At 31.4% G+C, this 17,386-nt stretch overlaps 2 protein-coding genes across 2 annotated transcripts; one reads left to right on the forward strand and one right to left on the reverse strand.

Moving 5' to 3' along the window:
* Positions 1-1,390: 1,390 nt before the first annotated feature.
* Positions 1,391-3,375, reverse strand: LOC145068953 (BTB/POZ domain with WD40/YVTN repeat-like protein). Its single transcript, XM_079015914.1, has one exon. It carries the CDS (start codon positions 2,951-2,953, stop codon positions 1,619-1,621), a length of 1,335 nt encoding a protein of 444 aa, XP_078872040.1. The 5' UTR covers positions 2,954-3,375; the 3' UTR covers positions 1,391-1,618.
* Positions 3,376-7,874: 4,499 nt separating this feature from the next.
* Positions 7,875-10,367, forward strand: LOC145067189 (uncharacterized). Its single transcript, XM_079014382.1, has 3 exons — positions 7,875-8,271; positions 8,418-9,656; positions 9,745-10,367. The coding sequence occupies exons 1-3, from the start codon at positions 7,875-7,877 to the stop codon at positions 10,365-10,367; spliced, it is 2,259 nt and encodes a 752-aa protein (XP_078870508.1).
* Positions 10,368-17,386: the final 7,019 nt, after the last annotated feature.

Genomic DNA, 17,386 nt, shown 5'->3' on the forward strand with positions numbered 1-17,386 from the left:
TTGCCCATGTGTTTTTCTTTGGCATGGCCATTTGTCTTGACCATGTGTTTTTGGCATGGCCCATGCTTTTTGCTAAAATTGCAAAACGTCTTCACTGTTGGCTCCATCTTCATGTTTTCTGCCATGGAATGACCGGTTCATCTTCTCTTCATGTTCCAAAGCTCTACGCTCCAAGCATCCAAGCATCCATGCATCCAAGCTCCACGTTCCATGCTCCATAATGGCTGCAAAATAAATCAAAAATAGTGAATTACCAGGCATTCTTAATGAAATATGTAATTGCCCTAATAATCAACTAAATGCAAGAATTATGAAGTAGAATGCTATAAAAAGACGGAAATAAACATGCAAAATAGGTGCATAAAATGCACCTATCAGCGGGTATCCGTGAACCGAACCGTGGTTATCCGTCTTCACACGGTTCGGTTCGGTTCAGTTTTTTGGCCAATTCGGTTCGGTTTCGGTTAGTGCACACCCAAGATTTTTAGCAATGTACAAATTTAAATGTAGGTCAAAACTGAAGTGACTAGAGGTACAAGTGAACAATGCATATACACTTATACAAGGTCTGTAGCAATGAAATTTTTCCCAAATGTTCCCATACCCTATAATTAGGTACAAGTGAACAATGCATATACACTTATACAAGGTCTGTAGCAATGAAACTTTTCCCAAATGTTCCCATACCCTATAATTAGGTACAAGTGAACAATGCATATACACTTATACAAGGTCTGTAGCAATGAAACTTTTCCCAAATGTTCCCATACCCTATAATTATGTTACCTTATTTTTAAGTATAAAAAGTGGTAGATCCCATATGCTACATAATCACTGTAAGCAGACAGCCACCAATACAAGAAGAGTTAGTTCCGAAGTCAGTTAACAACCACATGGCCAAGAATCACTTTTCAAAAGTGTATGGTCAAAAAGAATTCGGATAAGCTCAAAAGGCCCAACCTAGCCCAGTAGCCCCCTTTCCAATGTACAAGTTTCAGTGCAAAATGTACAAGTCGTTATAGGTACGTTGCCTTGATTTTAAAATTAAAACGCGAGCGTATTAGTTCTAATAGTTTTAAAATAGCATTTGGATTTTTGCATATGAACGAAAATAATAAATAAACTGACTAGAACAAAACAAACTCCTTTTAAATCGTGATAACATATTTTCTATGTGTACTTCTAGAAACAAGTTTTTCAAAGTTTTTAATTTTTTTCGTTTTAAAAAAAGTTTAATTAAAAAAAACGGTATTCAAAATACGAGCCAAAAGTTTCTCATTCAAAAACATTTTTAAATAGCTTTTTTTTTTTTTTTAAATATTAGAGTTCTTAGTTTTTATTATTTTTGTTTTATTGAATTTACACGTAACATATTCAAAACAATTCAACATAAAATAAAAGTTACACATTCGGCAACGTTTATCAAATTTCAAGTACATTTGGGCTATGGTTATCAAATACACTATTAATTTTTGGTAGCATTAAACAATTTAACCTCCTTTTATAAATCTCTATGATTAGCAAGTGATAACTAAACACACTAAAACAGTAAATCACTATGATTAGCATCTGGTAAACTAAAACACACTGAAACAATAACAAATGGAAAAAGAAAGAATCACACAATGGGTGGTGGTGGAGTTTCCCAAATATCGAACACATTTTCTTCACTATGAAGAGCAAAAAGACGATCACCCCCAATTGAAAAATCACAAATCGACCCACCAAAACTCCTTCGAAGCCTCGAAGTAAGAACCCAATCAGACCCACAAAACACCGAGATGCAATCATTCATGGAGGAAAACAGTTGTCCATCGTGCAAAGCTAATTTAGGGTAACATGGCTCGTCGGGCATTTTCCCCTTCATTAATCGAGACCTTGAACTCCATCGAACTGAACCAGCGTCACGTCTCAAATCCATAAACCCTAAATCTTCAAACTCATTCACAACACAAATCGAGCTGTTTTCTTCCATAGCTATGGCGTCACGGACGCGCCGGTCGTCGCTGTTCACCGGAGACCACATGTCGGACCATGACCAGACCATGGATTTTGACCGGAAGTCTAGCAGACTAATGTAACAATTGTCTTTTCTGGGGAACAAAGTGGCGACTAATAAACAGTTGGACCCGTTTAGCCATTGGAGCTTATCGGCGTCTCCGAGCGACCACCCTTGTGGTTCGTAGAAGAAATCGACTTGTTGACCGGTGGTTTGATCCCAAACGCCGATTCCGTATTCGTTACTTCGGCCTTTACAACTTGAGAATAACTTACAATCATCGGAAAAACTCAACGCACCTGCGGTGTAACTTTTGGCGACGCCGTCGTGTGTGACGTTGAATTTGTATCGTAATTCGCCGGTTGTTGAATTGAATAGCCCCATTCCGCCTTGACCACGGCCGAGCCGCTCGCACGTGCTGATCACGAGCCCGGTTGGGTCAACCGGGCCGACCCAACCCGCGTCATTGACCCGTTGGTAATCGAGGTTGATTGGAGGATGTTCTTCTAACATCCAATCGTAAATGTGGACCATGCTTCCATGAGCAACACAGCAGCCGCCGTCGGAGGATGCTCGGATCGCTGTTCCATCGCCTGGTGCTCGGCCGGTGACGGATTTTGACGGCTGAAGACGGTTGCCGTCGAACTGCCCCCATTTCGCTGACCGGACGTGGTCCATGAGGCCGTAGAACAAGGCTTCTCGATACAGGAGTTTTTCCGGTAGGCTTGGTGGAATGTAAAGCTCGCCTGTTCGTAATAAGTCTAAGAGGATTGAAAAACAATCTGGGTTCCGATCAATGAAGTGTTCTCCGGCGGGATTGATTTGAAGGTCCCAGTTTTCATCAAACATGGCTCCGAAGTAAGATTCCCGGCCGGCGATTGCTAGGGTTGTGGCGGTGGTTTCGAAGATCTTACCACCAACGTTAAACCTCACCCTGTCTTTTTGAACCGCCATGAATGAATTATGAATTCCTCTAAATTTGAAACAAAATTCAACACGAATTCAAAATCTAGAATTAGGGGAAGTGTAATAACATCAATAAAAAGCCGATTTCGTAAGAAATAAGTCAAAGGGTTCGATCATTTTTGAAGCTGACCAACCATGAAACAGGACAGCAGTTGAGAAGACGAAAAAGGGTTGATCTGATTAAGAGGAAGATGCTTAAATTTATGAGAAATTGGGATGTGGGTATTGATTAAACAAAGATTTAGGGCGTGGGTATTTGAACATGGAGCATTAGGTAAGAGAGAATTGGGAGAATTTCGGGGGATTGGGTTCAAAATATATACAATTGAATTGACTCTGTTTTTCTTTTTGATCTTTATGCTCTTCTTTGTTGTCATATCTTCCTATTTCCAATTTTGTCCTTCGCACCTTTGAGGTGTTTTATCATCTACTCAAAGTTTAGACTTTAAACAATTGTGGGGCTCTTTAAGGGGATAATCACCAAAATGATTGATTAAAATGGACTATCATATTGGTTTTTGAATGTTTATTATAAATAATTATTGGTTTGACAAAACAAATTGTGTACAATTATTTTATTAATTAAGGTCTCTGTTACAAAAATCTTAGAATTATTCTGTGATTTTTTTATATATAATTTTGCAAAATTCAGTTTATTTTGATGGTTATATCTTTTTTTAGACAAATATTCAAAAGGTGACAATTACTCCCCTCTTCTGATTCTGTTCATATGCTTTTTTTTACCATGAAATGTTCAAAAATTGCACGATTCATTTCATTTTCATTAAATAATTCAATATCCATCATCCATAACAAAACAACGACAAAAGACAGATAAAAAGTAAGTGATGTTAATGTTTGATTATGAAATTTGAATCTTTTGTTATTTGATATAAGGAAATTAGAATGAGGTTGAAGGAAAGTAAACGACATAAACAATACCATATGTGATGATTTTGCCAAAAGGATATAAAGTTTCTATAAAAAAAAATACATATACTTCATGTGATGTTAATTAGATATATACATTAATTTTGTATATTTTAACGCATATGGTCTATATAGTTTTTAAATTTAAAGTATATATTTTAAACAATAGATTAAAGAATGTTTTAATTTTATACAAAGGTCATCAATATTATTACAATTACCTTTATTGTTATCTATGGAGATAAAGAACAAGTTTATTTATAAATGATGGTGGGATTTCATTGTCATATATTGCACCTCATTAACTCATTATTTATTACAAAAACTAGTTTTGAATTTGAATTTGAATTTACTGAGTATCCTATTAATTGGACTTCAGATTTTCTTAAAGGACCCCTCATTAATGATTTTTAAGACATAATTTTTATCATTTAATTCCTATAAACTTTTTATTTATTATATATTTTATTTTTTTTATAATCAAATAATAATACAACACGTCAACGTTTTTATATATTTTAATATTTTCTATATTTTAATATTTATATAAACCAAAAAATAAAAATAAAATGATATTAAATATTTAAATGAAAACTAAGTATTATTATTATATCGTATTTGAAGTCACTTATTATTATGCTTTCATATAAAAATGATTTTAATAAATTGCACTAAAAAACCAAAAATAAATTAAATTTTTTTGTTTAAAATATTTCATTTTATATATTTGAAAAAAAAATAAATATATTTTTATTTTAATACTTTTTTATAAAAATAATATTTTTTTTCTATAAACAAATCTTTATATTGAGCCATTTTATTATGTAATAATTAGTTTTATTTAAAATAAAATATAAAATAATCATGAGGGTCTACTATTATGTAATGATAATTAATAAAAAGATAATTATTTGATAATGATTAGCTTATTTTAAGAAAAAGTTAAAATAATTATTAAAATAATTATTAAGGGTCCTTTAAGAAAATAAAAAAGATCCAAATAGTTGAACCCTTTACTGATTAAAGAAACTATTTTAGTTACTCATTCGATTGATTTAAAAAATAAATAAATAAATTGGAAACTGATTTGTACATAATAGTTTTTGCCATACACAACAATTCATTCATTATATATTTGTATGATACAACATTTTAAAGCACCAACTCGATAAAAATTATTATGTAACATCAATTTCCAAATAAATTATAAAAATAGTTTTTCCCAATTTTAGGAAACTGACCAAAAAAACGTGTATACATTAATTATTAAAAATAACCCGTATTTTTTTTGTAAGTTATCTTTATTTTGGCGTTGTTAATTATTAAAATATTAATTAAAGATAAGATCGTGTGTTGCGCGTTGTTGGTCATGCTTTCAATGTAGCTTCTTTCTCTTTCTTTTTTTTTTTCTTTTTTTCTCTTGGATTTCCCAAATATTTTCTTTAAAATTTACGATGTTTACATAAATAAATTGTTTCTTTTTGTCCTTTTTATTTTGAATCAAAAACTAAATCATTCTTTTTGTCTTTTTATTCGAATTCACATAATAAAACGTTTAATTTACGGATGAGAACAATCTTATAATTTACGATGATAAATTGATAATTAAAAGGTAGATAGGTAAGTTTGAATAAAAGATAATTTACGATGATAAATTATTTTTAATCAAGCAAGTTTTCTATATTTTATACTGAAAGTTAAAACTCCATTTTTTTCTAAATTTTTTTCCCAAAAAGTGAAAATGAATTCCACAAACAAACAAGCCTTACATTTTCTTAAAATAAAAGTTTGTTCTAATTTTTTTTCTAAATTATATATTCTATAATATCTTGTTTAATTATATTCGGGCATGTGGTATTTAAGAGCAAAGTACATCTTTGGTGATTGAATATACTAGATTTCTTTAATTTTTGTAATGATATTTTTATAGCATTTTTGGTCTCTAACCCAAAAAATATTGTAATTTTGGGACTAAAATTTTAAAAACTAGTTGTAAAAATTAAATTAGGAACCAAAAATATAATTCACTCTTAATTTAATTATTGAAGTTTCATATTTGTTTGAGGCTTAAAGTTAAAGCATGACCCTTAAGCATTAATATATCGATATATCCTTATAAATTTAATCGCGATAACACTCTTAATGAATTTGTATTTATTTGGTCCCTTTCCTTTTTTAGGGATATTAAAAAAATATCATATTTGTTTGAGGCTCAGATTTTTTTGGGAAAATGATTCTTGAAGGTAATTAACTTTTGCGTTTGTACTCATTTGGTCCTTTTTTTGTATTCAATATACCATCGAACTTGTTGTTTGTGTTCATCATAACCCTTTTGACCGGCTTTTGACCTGTGATAGTCGGTTAAAGGGTTATGGTGAACACAAACAACAAGTTTGATGGTATATGGAGTACAAAAAAGGAAATTGACCATCACCAAAAAAAAGAAAATGTCTCAGGAGGGTAACCAACTGTTGAGTTCATTCTCATTTGGTTCCTTTCCTTTTTTTGTACTCAATATACCATCGAACTTGTTGTTTGTGTTCACCATAACCCTTTGACCGGCTATCATAGATCAAAAGCCGGTCAAAAGGGTTATGGTGAACGCAAACAACAAGTTTGATGGTATATTGAATATAAAAAACGGGGACCAAATGAGTACAAACGCAAAAGTTAATTACCCTCAAGAGTCATTTTCTCTAAAAAGTAATCAGTTTTAAACAATTGAAGAGGAGTTTTAATAGTTCCATTAGCAACATTTTAATCATATGGTTTATTTCTTTGAATGACACGTTTCTCACGAAATTCAGGTTTTACGTTCATTTCTAAAGCCAATTCTTTTGCATAATCTAAAGCATTTTCAAATCCGTTTTCTCTATATTCTTCAAAGAAACACAAAAGTCCATTTAGTTGATCTATAACATCATTGATACACATATCACTTGATTGCAAGCTTTTAGTAACAGTGTTAATAGCAAACAAAACATCATACCAAAAAATCATTCATAATAACAATTCATAATTTTCAAGTTTATATGTAGCTAAACATTTAGCCTCACTTTTAATTTTTTGATCTCCACACAGGGGCGTAGTATCTATGGGGCCAGGAGGGGCAGTGCCCCCCCCCCCCCCCTGATTTTTGGGCTAGAAGTAGGAATTGTAGTCTAAAAAAAATAGTTATAGGCCTGCTATATCAAGAAATCATAATATACACATATTTGGCCCCTCCCGATTCTTAATCAGACATGTCCACTAGTCCATATTCTCCAAGCGATATCAAGAAATCAGAATCGGTTCATCCCCATTTGCCTAATTCGTCATCCGCTGCCTATTTTGCCTGCTGTCTCCGTGTCTCGCTAGTCGCTTGTGCGACTTGTGTCGCTGTCTCGCCAAGTCGGCAAGTCGCTGGTCTCACTCTCGCCATCGCCATTCACCAAGTGCCCTAATCGCCATTCACAAATTACAGAAAATCAGGTATGGAATCCCGATTACCTTCATCTCGAGACCCGAATCCTACTCTTTCTTTTCTGATTAATGATTGTTGGTGTTGCACTGTTGCTGCTGTTTTATGCTGCTTGCGTTATTGAGTTTCTTTTTTAACTTGGCTGTCATTTGCAATTTGCCAATTTAATTTATGAGTTAAGTTGTGAACTTATGATTTGTCAATTTAGCTCTTCTAGTTTTCTTTTAGTTTTGATTTAATGTAAGATCTACTGCTCTAGGACACCAATTCACCAAACAAAATTAGAAAAAAAATTGATTTGGTTATGTTATGCACTTATGCTGATTTTTTATTTGGTTATTGATTTTCAGCTTTGATTTCTAATTTTTGATTTGGTTATGCTTCACAGCTTCAAACAAAACTGAAAACAAATATTGATTTGGTTATTGTTAAATGAGTTATTGGTTATTGTTCTAATTTTGATTTTGAATTTTTGATTGAATCAATTGTTTCTTCATTTTGATTTTTCTAGATATAATCATGGGAAAGATGAAAACCTTAGATTATTTTTTCAAAAGAAAGGTAGATGATAAAGAAACTAATCATGAAAGTGAAGAGAGTAAACGTCATAAAGCTTCAACAAGTGAGCCACAACCGCAAAAAACGGAAAATCAACAAGAGATTGAGCCACAACCGCAAGGAAAGGAAAATCTACAAGAGAACGAGCCACAACCACAAGAAAAGGAAAATCCTAATGAACTTGATTTGAAGAATCTAGAAAGAGATCCCGCTAAACGCAAGCAAATGTGGGATTATCCGGTCAATTTAAGGGAGCAAGTGAGACGAGCTTATATGAATTTAGGACCTTTCCAAATACGTCTTAAGGATATCAAGCTAAAGGTTCAGCGAAACATCCTTGTAGATTCCAATATTCTTGGTTCAACATTTTTCCTAATTGGCTAGAGTATTCTCCAACAACACACGCCTCTTATTGTTTTATTTGTTATATATTTAATGATAAACCAAGTGTGTGTCATGGTTACGATGCATTTACTGTTAAAGGATTTGATAATTGGAAAAAAGTTAATGACGGGAAAAATTGTGCATTTTTGAAACATATTGGTTGCTCACAACATAGAAATGTTGTTGCATTTGCTGAAAACTTGATGAACCAAGAAGCACACATTGAAAATATCATAGTGAAGCAAAATGAAGCGCAAATATTGAAAAACCGTTTACGATTAAAAGTTTCAATTGACACGGTTCACTGGTTGACCTTCCAAGCTTGTGCTTTACGAGGACATGATGAAAGTCCTAATTCCAAAAATCGTGGTAATTTTCTCCAACTACTAAAACTTCTAGCATCTTATAATGATGAAGTTGCAAACGTTATATTAGAGAAAGCTCCTTATAATTCAAAGTATACTTCTGGGGAAATTCAAAAAGAAATTCTTAGTATTATTGCCATTAAAGTTCGAAAGCATATTCATAGTGAAGTGGGGGATTCATACTTTTGTGTCATGGTTGATGAGTCACGGGATGAGTCTAAAAAAGAGCAAATGGCGATAGTTTTGAGATTTGTTGATGCAGAAGGAATCATACGAGAAAGGTTCTTGGATTTGGTTCATGTTAGGGATACCTTATCATTAACCTTGAAAACAAATATGTGGAGACAAATTTTACACTATCAATTTGATGTTAGTAAAATCCGTGGCCAAGGTTATGATGGTGCTAGTAATATGAGAGGGGAATGGAATGGATTACAAGCACTTGTTCTTAAGGATTGCCCTTATGCATATTATGTTCATTGCTTTGCTCACAGATTGCAACTAGCCTTGGTGGCTGCTTCAAGGGAAATTATTCCGGTACACCAATTTTTCACAAACTTAATTTTTACAATTAACATAGTTTGTGCTTCCAGTAAGCGTCATGATGACTTACAAAAGGCAAAGGCAACTGAGATTGAACAATTATTGGAACTAGGTGAAATCGAATCAGGGAAAAGATTGAATCAAGTTGGGACATTAAGAAGAGCTGGTGATACACGTTGGGGTTCTCATTTTCGTTCCGTTTGCAGTTTGATTGACATGTTTGCTTGTACTCGTGTTGTTCTCCAAGGAATAATTGATGACGTATCTGCTACTTATTCTCAACGCGGAGATGCTGATGCAACTTACTATTATCTGAAATCATTTGAGTTTGTGTTTATTCTTCACCTGATAAAGGAAGTAATGGGAAAGACTGATATACTTTCTCAAGCTCTACAAAAGAAATCCCAAGATATTCTTAATGCTATGGAGTTAGTTTCAGCAACAAAGGAGGGTCTAAATGATTTCAGAAACATAGGATGGGATTCTTTACTTGCACAAGTAAAGTTTTTTTTGTGAAAAACATGAAATAAATATGCCAGATATGAATGCTCCTTATACTTCTACTCGATATCGGCCTCGAAAAATAGATAATCATGTTACTTTTGAACATTTTTATCGAGTGGATTTGTTTATAGCCACATTGGACAAACAGCTACATGAGTTGAATAGTAGATTCAATGATCAGGCAGTGGAGTTGTTAAGTCTTAGTTCTACTTTAGTTTCTAAAGTGATTAACGTTGATCAAATTTGTCTTCTTGTTGAGAAGTATTATCCTGAAGATTTTACGGAGCAAGAGAGGATTCAATTACGATATCAATTGGAGATTTTTAATATTGATATGACAAAGAATCCAAGGCTAAGTGGTGTATCAACTATTGCCGAACTTTGCAAGCATCTTGTGGAAACTCAGAAACGTGAGACATATTATTTGCTTGATAGAGTGGTTAGGTTAATCTTGACACTTCCAGTTTCTACCGCAACAACAGAGAGGGGATTTTCAGCAATGAAAATATTCAAGAACCGTCTTCGCAATAAGATGTCGGATGATTTTCTCGCAAACAACTTGGTGATTTACATAGAAAGAGAAATTGCTGAAAACATTGATTCGAACTTTGTAATTGATGAAATTAAAGACATTAAAGGTCGTCGGGCTAAGTTGTAATTCTTTTTATAGGTGTTTATTTGTTGAAAACAATCTGTGTTTTTTAAGAATGTTAATTTCAGTTTATAATATTTTCGGCCCCCCAAGTTATTTGTGCAAGCTCCGCCACTGTCTCCACAATTTTTGGATAATTGTAAAAGTGTTTTTCTTAATTGTGGTGTTTGAAATCTAATTGTTTTTACACTTTTTACCCTACGTTCCCAATGAGTTTGTGATAATGATTTAAGTGTTAGGTTTGCTATATTATCTTGTAATATTTTCCACATTTAAGTCGATGAAGCAAATATTGGATATATATGTTGTATAACTCCAAAAAATTCACTAGCTTTATCACACGAATTAGCCATATCACAAATTACTAAATTTAAACTATGACAACCACAAGTAGTGTAGAATGCTCTAGGGTTAATATCTAACAATCGTTTATGTACACCTTGATGTTTTCCTTTCATATTTGAACCATTATGGTAACCTTGACCCCTAATATCATTTATATATAGTCATATATTTTTAATTTCATTAACTATAATATCATATAAGCCTTTACTAGTTGTATTATCTACAATTAAAAATCTTAGAAAGTACTCATTAACTTCTATTGGAGTTATTGAAAGATCTAAACATCGTAAGATAATTGACATTTTGCTCCTTATGACTTCTATCAGGAGCACGATCAAGTATTATTGTAAAGTATTTAGCCTCTTTTACTTTTTTTTAATAATTTTAGTTTTAACTTCTTCTCCTAATAAACTAATAAGTTCATTTTGCATATTATGTCCAAGATAATGATTATGAATTTCTTTGTCATTAATTCTCCTAATATGTTCTTGAATAATAAGATCAAATTCCACAATCATTTCAATTATAGTTAAAAAATTACCATTATTTTCTTTATAAAATTTTCATTTGTTCTACAAAATGCTAAATTATTTTTTCCTAAAGTTTTTATTACAGCAATGATTCTTATTAACACATTTTTCCAATGTTCTTTTTCTTTATTTATTTGTTCTTGGATTTTCTTTTCAATTGTTTTATTATTACTAATCTAGTTTCTAAGTCAATCTATGACCTCATTCATGTCTTTTAGTATACTAGAAATATTGTTCCAATTATTGTTACATTTATGTGCTAATGAATATGTAGATGTATTCACATTAAATAATTTACAATAAAAACAAAAACTTTACCTACATCTATGGAATAAACCAACAATGTTTTGTTCGTATTTTTCTCCATTTGGTATTTTTTGAATATAAAGAGATGTACTAAAGGTTATTAAATGTTGATCTTTTGGAAATTTAAAATCATACATTTTAATAGGACCTTTTTCTACAATTAAATTTCTTAAATTAGTACTAATATTATTCCATCTACTTGGATCATATATGTTTAAAGACGTGTTATCATTTTTACTATTAGTTTATTCGTTATCAATTTCAATATTAATATGTTCGTTATCAATTTCAATATTAGTTTGTTCATTATCATTTTCATTATTAGTTTGTTCGTTATCAATTTCAATATTAGTTTGTTTAATATTATTATCAACATTAGCTTGCTCTGGTTCATTATCAACGTTAGTTTGTTCTTGTTCATTAACAACATTTTTGTTTGTAGTTAAATATTTTAAAACGACCCTTTTTGTTTATCTATAAAATCTTCTTCTTGCATTTTTCGTTTCCTTTTTGAAGCACCTGATTCATATTTTCTCTTTGACATGTTCATTAATTATTTAATTAATAATAACTATAAGTATAGAAGATATGGATTAGGATTATACCACCCTTAAGATAATAGAAAGCTCAAAAACAATGGAATCTGCCAATATGGAAATAGTGAACAATGTAATCTGCCAATCTAAAATCAAATATCAAAAAATTGAAAAGATTAACAAATTCGATCATTCACGGCATTTAGAAAAAGCCAAAAACAATTAAAATACAAATTACATAACTTAATAATAAAACACTGTGTTTTAATCAAAAGACATTATATAATTATATGTCAAACAAGAATCTCATTAAAAACAAAACCAAATATTGAGGTCAAACCACAGAATTCAAATCAAATATTGCATGTTTGATCAAAAAAGCTTGTTCTATCATTCGATACAATGCGTACATTCCATCATAATTCAGTTTTGTAGTATTGATGAGACTTTTCCAGATATTGGAGTTTGGGGCCAATCAACCAAATCAAGAGACAAAAAACATAAATCTTTTTAAGGAATGATTCACCAAACAAAGAAAATTGAAGCACTGAGACAAAGATTATTGGCTAGGTGACCATTATTCCATAAATCATCAATATCGATTGAGATTTTTAAAACACCGGTTTCAACTAATCGGCTATTATTTGACCCGAATTACATAATCAGACAATAGGAAAATCGAAACTCAAAAGGGAAAATACAAGCAGTCAAGAACATTACCGTTTCAAATTCAATGAAGAATCAATTGTCTGTGGAGAAACCGAGAGGCAAGAATAGCAGCGAGAATTAGAACAGTTGCGATTCAGTTGACAGCAGTGGAACAGTAGAATAATTGATTAGAGAAGAAGGCCTGGATCGAGTCCGAGAATGTAGAAAAGAGCGGAAGTTTAATCGTCTTTAATGTTGATGTCGTCGCTGGTGTGATTGTAGTCTTTATAATTACAAGCGTGATTTTTTTGGGGAATGGGGAGATGGACCGTGAATAGATGGATAGAAGAGCTGCACTTGGAATTAAATGGGGCCCCTTACAATTTGGGGCCCTAAGCCCTACCTTTACAAATTGAAGCATAAGGTCGATCCTGTGACCACCAAAGCTTCATTATACCTTCTCATTATTGTAAAGTGTTTATTAAGGCTAAAAGGTACGAGCAACGGGAATGTAAGTGTTACAACACCCAAAATTTGCTATATCACCTTCCAACATGCTATAACATGAAGTGGGGGTGGTCTTCTCATGTTATAACATGGTGGAGATATATATATATATATATATATATATATATATATATATATATATATAGAGAGAGAGAGAGTTTCAATATGTTATCACACCCACATCTCTTAACATAACACCCCTTAACATGAAAGGGAGATGGTGTTCCCATGTTATAATGGTGTCAAGAGGTGCCATCTCACCCATAAAACTCTTTCCTATTGCCCACACCGTATAGTCTAAAAACATTGTTATATATAAGTTTCTATTAGAGTTTGCCCGATGCACTTATAGAGGTAACTTTAAATTTTTTTTAAACTACTAGTGAGATTTAGTTATTTTTCAATGTTTTGCCATAAGAAAAATTATCTTTTTTTTTTGAACTTTAAAGAGCTTTAAATTATACAATTTTTTAGAAAATATGTCCTATCAAACAAATTAAGGGTACTCAAAACCTAATTTTTAATTTAGGTTTTATGCAGAAAAATCTCATTATTTTAAGAAAATTTTCAATAAAGTTCTAAATCTTTTTTTAACAGAAATGCTTCATTTCTTTGAAAAATTCACATAATCTGTCGTTTCATGTTAAAAGTAAAAAAAAAAAAAAAAAGCTTTTTTTCGTTAGTTTGGGCAAAATGTAAAATAATCGGTACTTTTCTGTTAAAAAAAGATTTAGGATTTATCAATTTTTTCCAAAAATAATATAACTTTTCTATATTAACCCTTCTAATTTTATCATTCAATATGTATATTGTTTTATTTTTGGTTTATGTAAGATGTTGCTACAGGTCTTAAATCAAAGACAAAACTGCAACAATGGTCCCTGTGGTTTCTCATTTTATGTGGTTAAAGTCCAAAACTTTGAAATGTTGTGGATTTGGTCCTTTTCAACAAGTTATGTTGTGATTTTGGTCTCTTTTCCGTAAACTTTAATGTGATTGTTAACTTTTTTAAAATGACTATTTTATCTTAGGGACCATTTCTGCAGCCAAACTACAAGGATCATTTCTACATATACTCTTTTCATTTTTATTGAATTATTATATATCAAAAAATGTTATTTTTAATATATACTATTTATATATTAATAAATATTGATTAATTAGATTATTAATTTCTTATAATTAAATTATATTAATTTCTTTGTTATCAGATATTTTAATTTGCTTATTATATACGAATGAATATTGTTTTTAGTAAATAATATTTATATATATTAATAAATATTATTATATTGGATTATTAATTTATTTTAGTTAATTTTGTTTATTGGAGTAATTAATTTTATTGGATTATTATTATATATTAATAAATATTATTTTTTTATAATATTTATATCCTAATATAGATAACATTACCAAATTATTAATTTCTTTTAGTTAATTTTTTTTAACTCCTTTTTTTGGATTATTTCTTTTTTTTATTGAAATATTATTTTTAATTTATTATTTTTTAATATAATAAATATAATTTTCTTGGATTCTTAGTTTATTAGTTTATTTTTAATGTATATTGTTAATTCTTTTTAATTTTATCTGTTCTACCACAAAGTTGTCAGAATACGCAAAAGTTTCGACTGCTCATCAACGAAAATCGTCGGGTTCACTGTCAAACCTTTATCAGAGGTCCAACGTAAACCTTACTAACTTTTTCCATCCAAATAAATTAATAATCAAATATAATAATATTACATATTAAAAATAATATTTATTCATATATAATAAATCAATTAAAATATTCGATAACAAAGAAATTAAAAAAATTAATTAAAAGAACTTAATAATCTAATTAAACAATATTTACTAATATATAAATAGTATATATTAAAAATAACATTTATTAATATATAATAATTCAATTAAATTAAAAAGAAGATATGTAGAAATGGTCCTTGTAGTTTGGTTGAGAAATGGTCAATGAGGGTAAAATAGTCATTTTAAAAAGTTAACACCCAAACTGTTAAGGTTAAAGGAAGAGGGGCCAAAACCACAACAAAACGTGACCAAAATGACCAAATATACAACTTTTCAAAGGTTTGGACCTTAACCATATAAAATGAGAAACCACAGGAACCTGTTTTGTAGTTTTGTCTAAATCATATATATATATATATATATATATATATATATATATATATATATATATATATATATATATATATATATAGAGAGAGAGAGAGAGAGAAAGAGAAAGAGAGTGAGTGAGAGAGAGAATTGGTTTAATAACCAATTATTTTAAACCATGAAACCAATGAACCAATCCTGACTGTTAGAGATCTATTGATCACAAGCGTAAAAAATAATTGTACATTTAAACGTTAGATGCGCATGCACCGAATCATAGCAAAAGAAATTGACAACTTTTTTTTTCGTTTTTTATTTTTAAGATTTATTTTTTATCAAAAAAGAACGGATATACCCAAATTCATAGTTTTTTATCCTCTTTTCATATACATCAATATTGATATATAAAAAAATTGAAAAAACCCCACCTAATTTGTTTTTTTTAATATTTACGTTTATTTTTTATCGAAAAAATTAAATATATCAAAATTCAAAAAAATAGAAGACATTCATATCGATGTAAAAAAAATCACTTTGCAAGTTAGATTCACATTGTGAATCTTTTTATTAGAACGATAGAGATTTTATAAAAAACTAACAAGAAGCTAGAAAAAAAAGAGTCATCGCAACAAATTACAAGCTAAAAGAGGATTATGAAGCCAATAGGTCCAACTAATTTTAGCTTTTCTCATAACGTCTGGTTTCCTAATAATTATTTAATTTAATTATTTATTTATTTTGAAAGAAGGACTCGACGAGTTGGGGACCCTAACTCGTCGAGTAGAGGGCAAACTATGCGCGAGGTTTAAGCTATCTACTCGGCGATTCGAGTCCCTGACTCGGCGAGTAGCTCGGCCAGGGTGAAACCCTAGTTTTAGGGTTTTGCACCCTATTTAAGCATCCTAATCCCCACCCCTTGGCCTCATTTACAGCCTCCTTGTCCTAAACCCTAATCCATGAAACCCTAACGCATTTTGGGAGTGTGTGAGCCATCTTTGAGTGGTTTGTGTGTTCTTGAAGCCTAGAAGAAGAGGAAGGAGCTTGAAGGTTCAAGGAGAAGGTTATAGATTTAGGGATTTCGTTCCATTCTCATCACTTTCTGAATCAAGCTCTTAACCTGCCTTATAGTTCATTAGATCTCTTTGTGGTCACTTTACTGGGGTTTTAGTCCATGTAGCATGACTTTTGAGTCATGGATGTCCCAAGTTGATTATACTTTCAGATATGGAGTCATCAAGGGCTGTAAAGGCATAAATGTGCAAACTTTATGCCATTCGAGTCTCATGCAAACCCTAAGGATGTTGTTATGGCCTTTTAAACCCCAAAGGGGCCATGCATGGAAGTAAGCTCGAGACTTTACATGGTTAACTGGTATCTAGGCCCTAGATCTAGGTTTTCATGCTTTGGTTTGGGATACTAAGATTTTTTGGACAAGATCTATGTTCTAAAGGAATTAGGGTTTTAGCTAAACCCTTCAAAAGGGCTATCAACGGGTAAAGCTGGAAACTTTACCCTTAGAAAGGTCATTTCTAGTGAATAAGCGAAATATGGGCTTTAGATCTAGAGAACAAGGGCTTAATCTATTAAGATGACCAAACAGACAGAAGAACTCGTCGAGTCCATGAGGGAACTCAACAAGTCGGGTCGTGTTGTTCCATTCTGGTTTATGGTAGAACTCGACGAGTCTGTAGAGGGACTTGACGAGTTGATTTGCTAAGTCGTGACTACGAGAAGCTCGATATTACTCGACAAGTCGGAGGAACGACTCGGCGAGTTGAGTCGCGATTTCAAGATTTCTGAGTTAAAAGAGCTCGACGAGTTGGTCAACTCAGAATGTTGACTTTGACCATAGGATTGACTTTTACCACGGGTAATAATGGTCATTTTACCCTTAGATGGATTTTCAGTTTTCTTACTAAGTATTATTGTATAGAGTTAGTCGGGGAGTCGTGGGAGCAGCCAGCAGAGATTCCTCACGCATGAGATCAACATCCAGTTTGAGGGGTGAGTTTTTCTCCAGTAGGATCGAGTC

This window comes from Lactuca serriola, chromosome 8 (assembly GCF_051521515.1).
Source record: "Lactuca serriola cultivar US96UC23 chromosome 8, Lser_US96UC23_V15, whole genome shotgun sequence".
Classification (NCBI taxonomy): domain Eukaryota; kingdom Viridiplantae; phylum Streptophyta; class Magnoliopsida; order Asterales; family Asteraceae; genus Lactuca; species Lactuca serriola.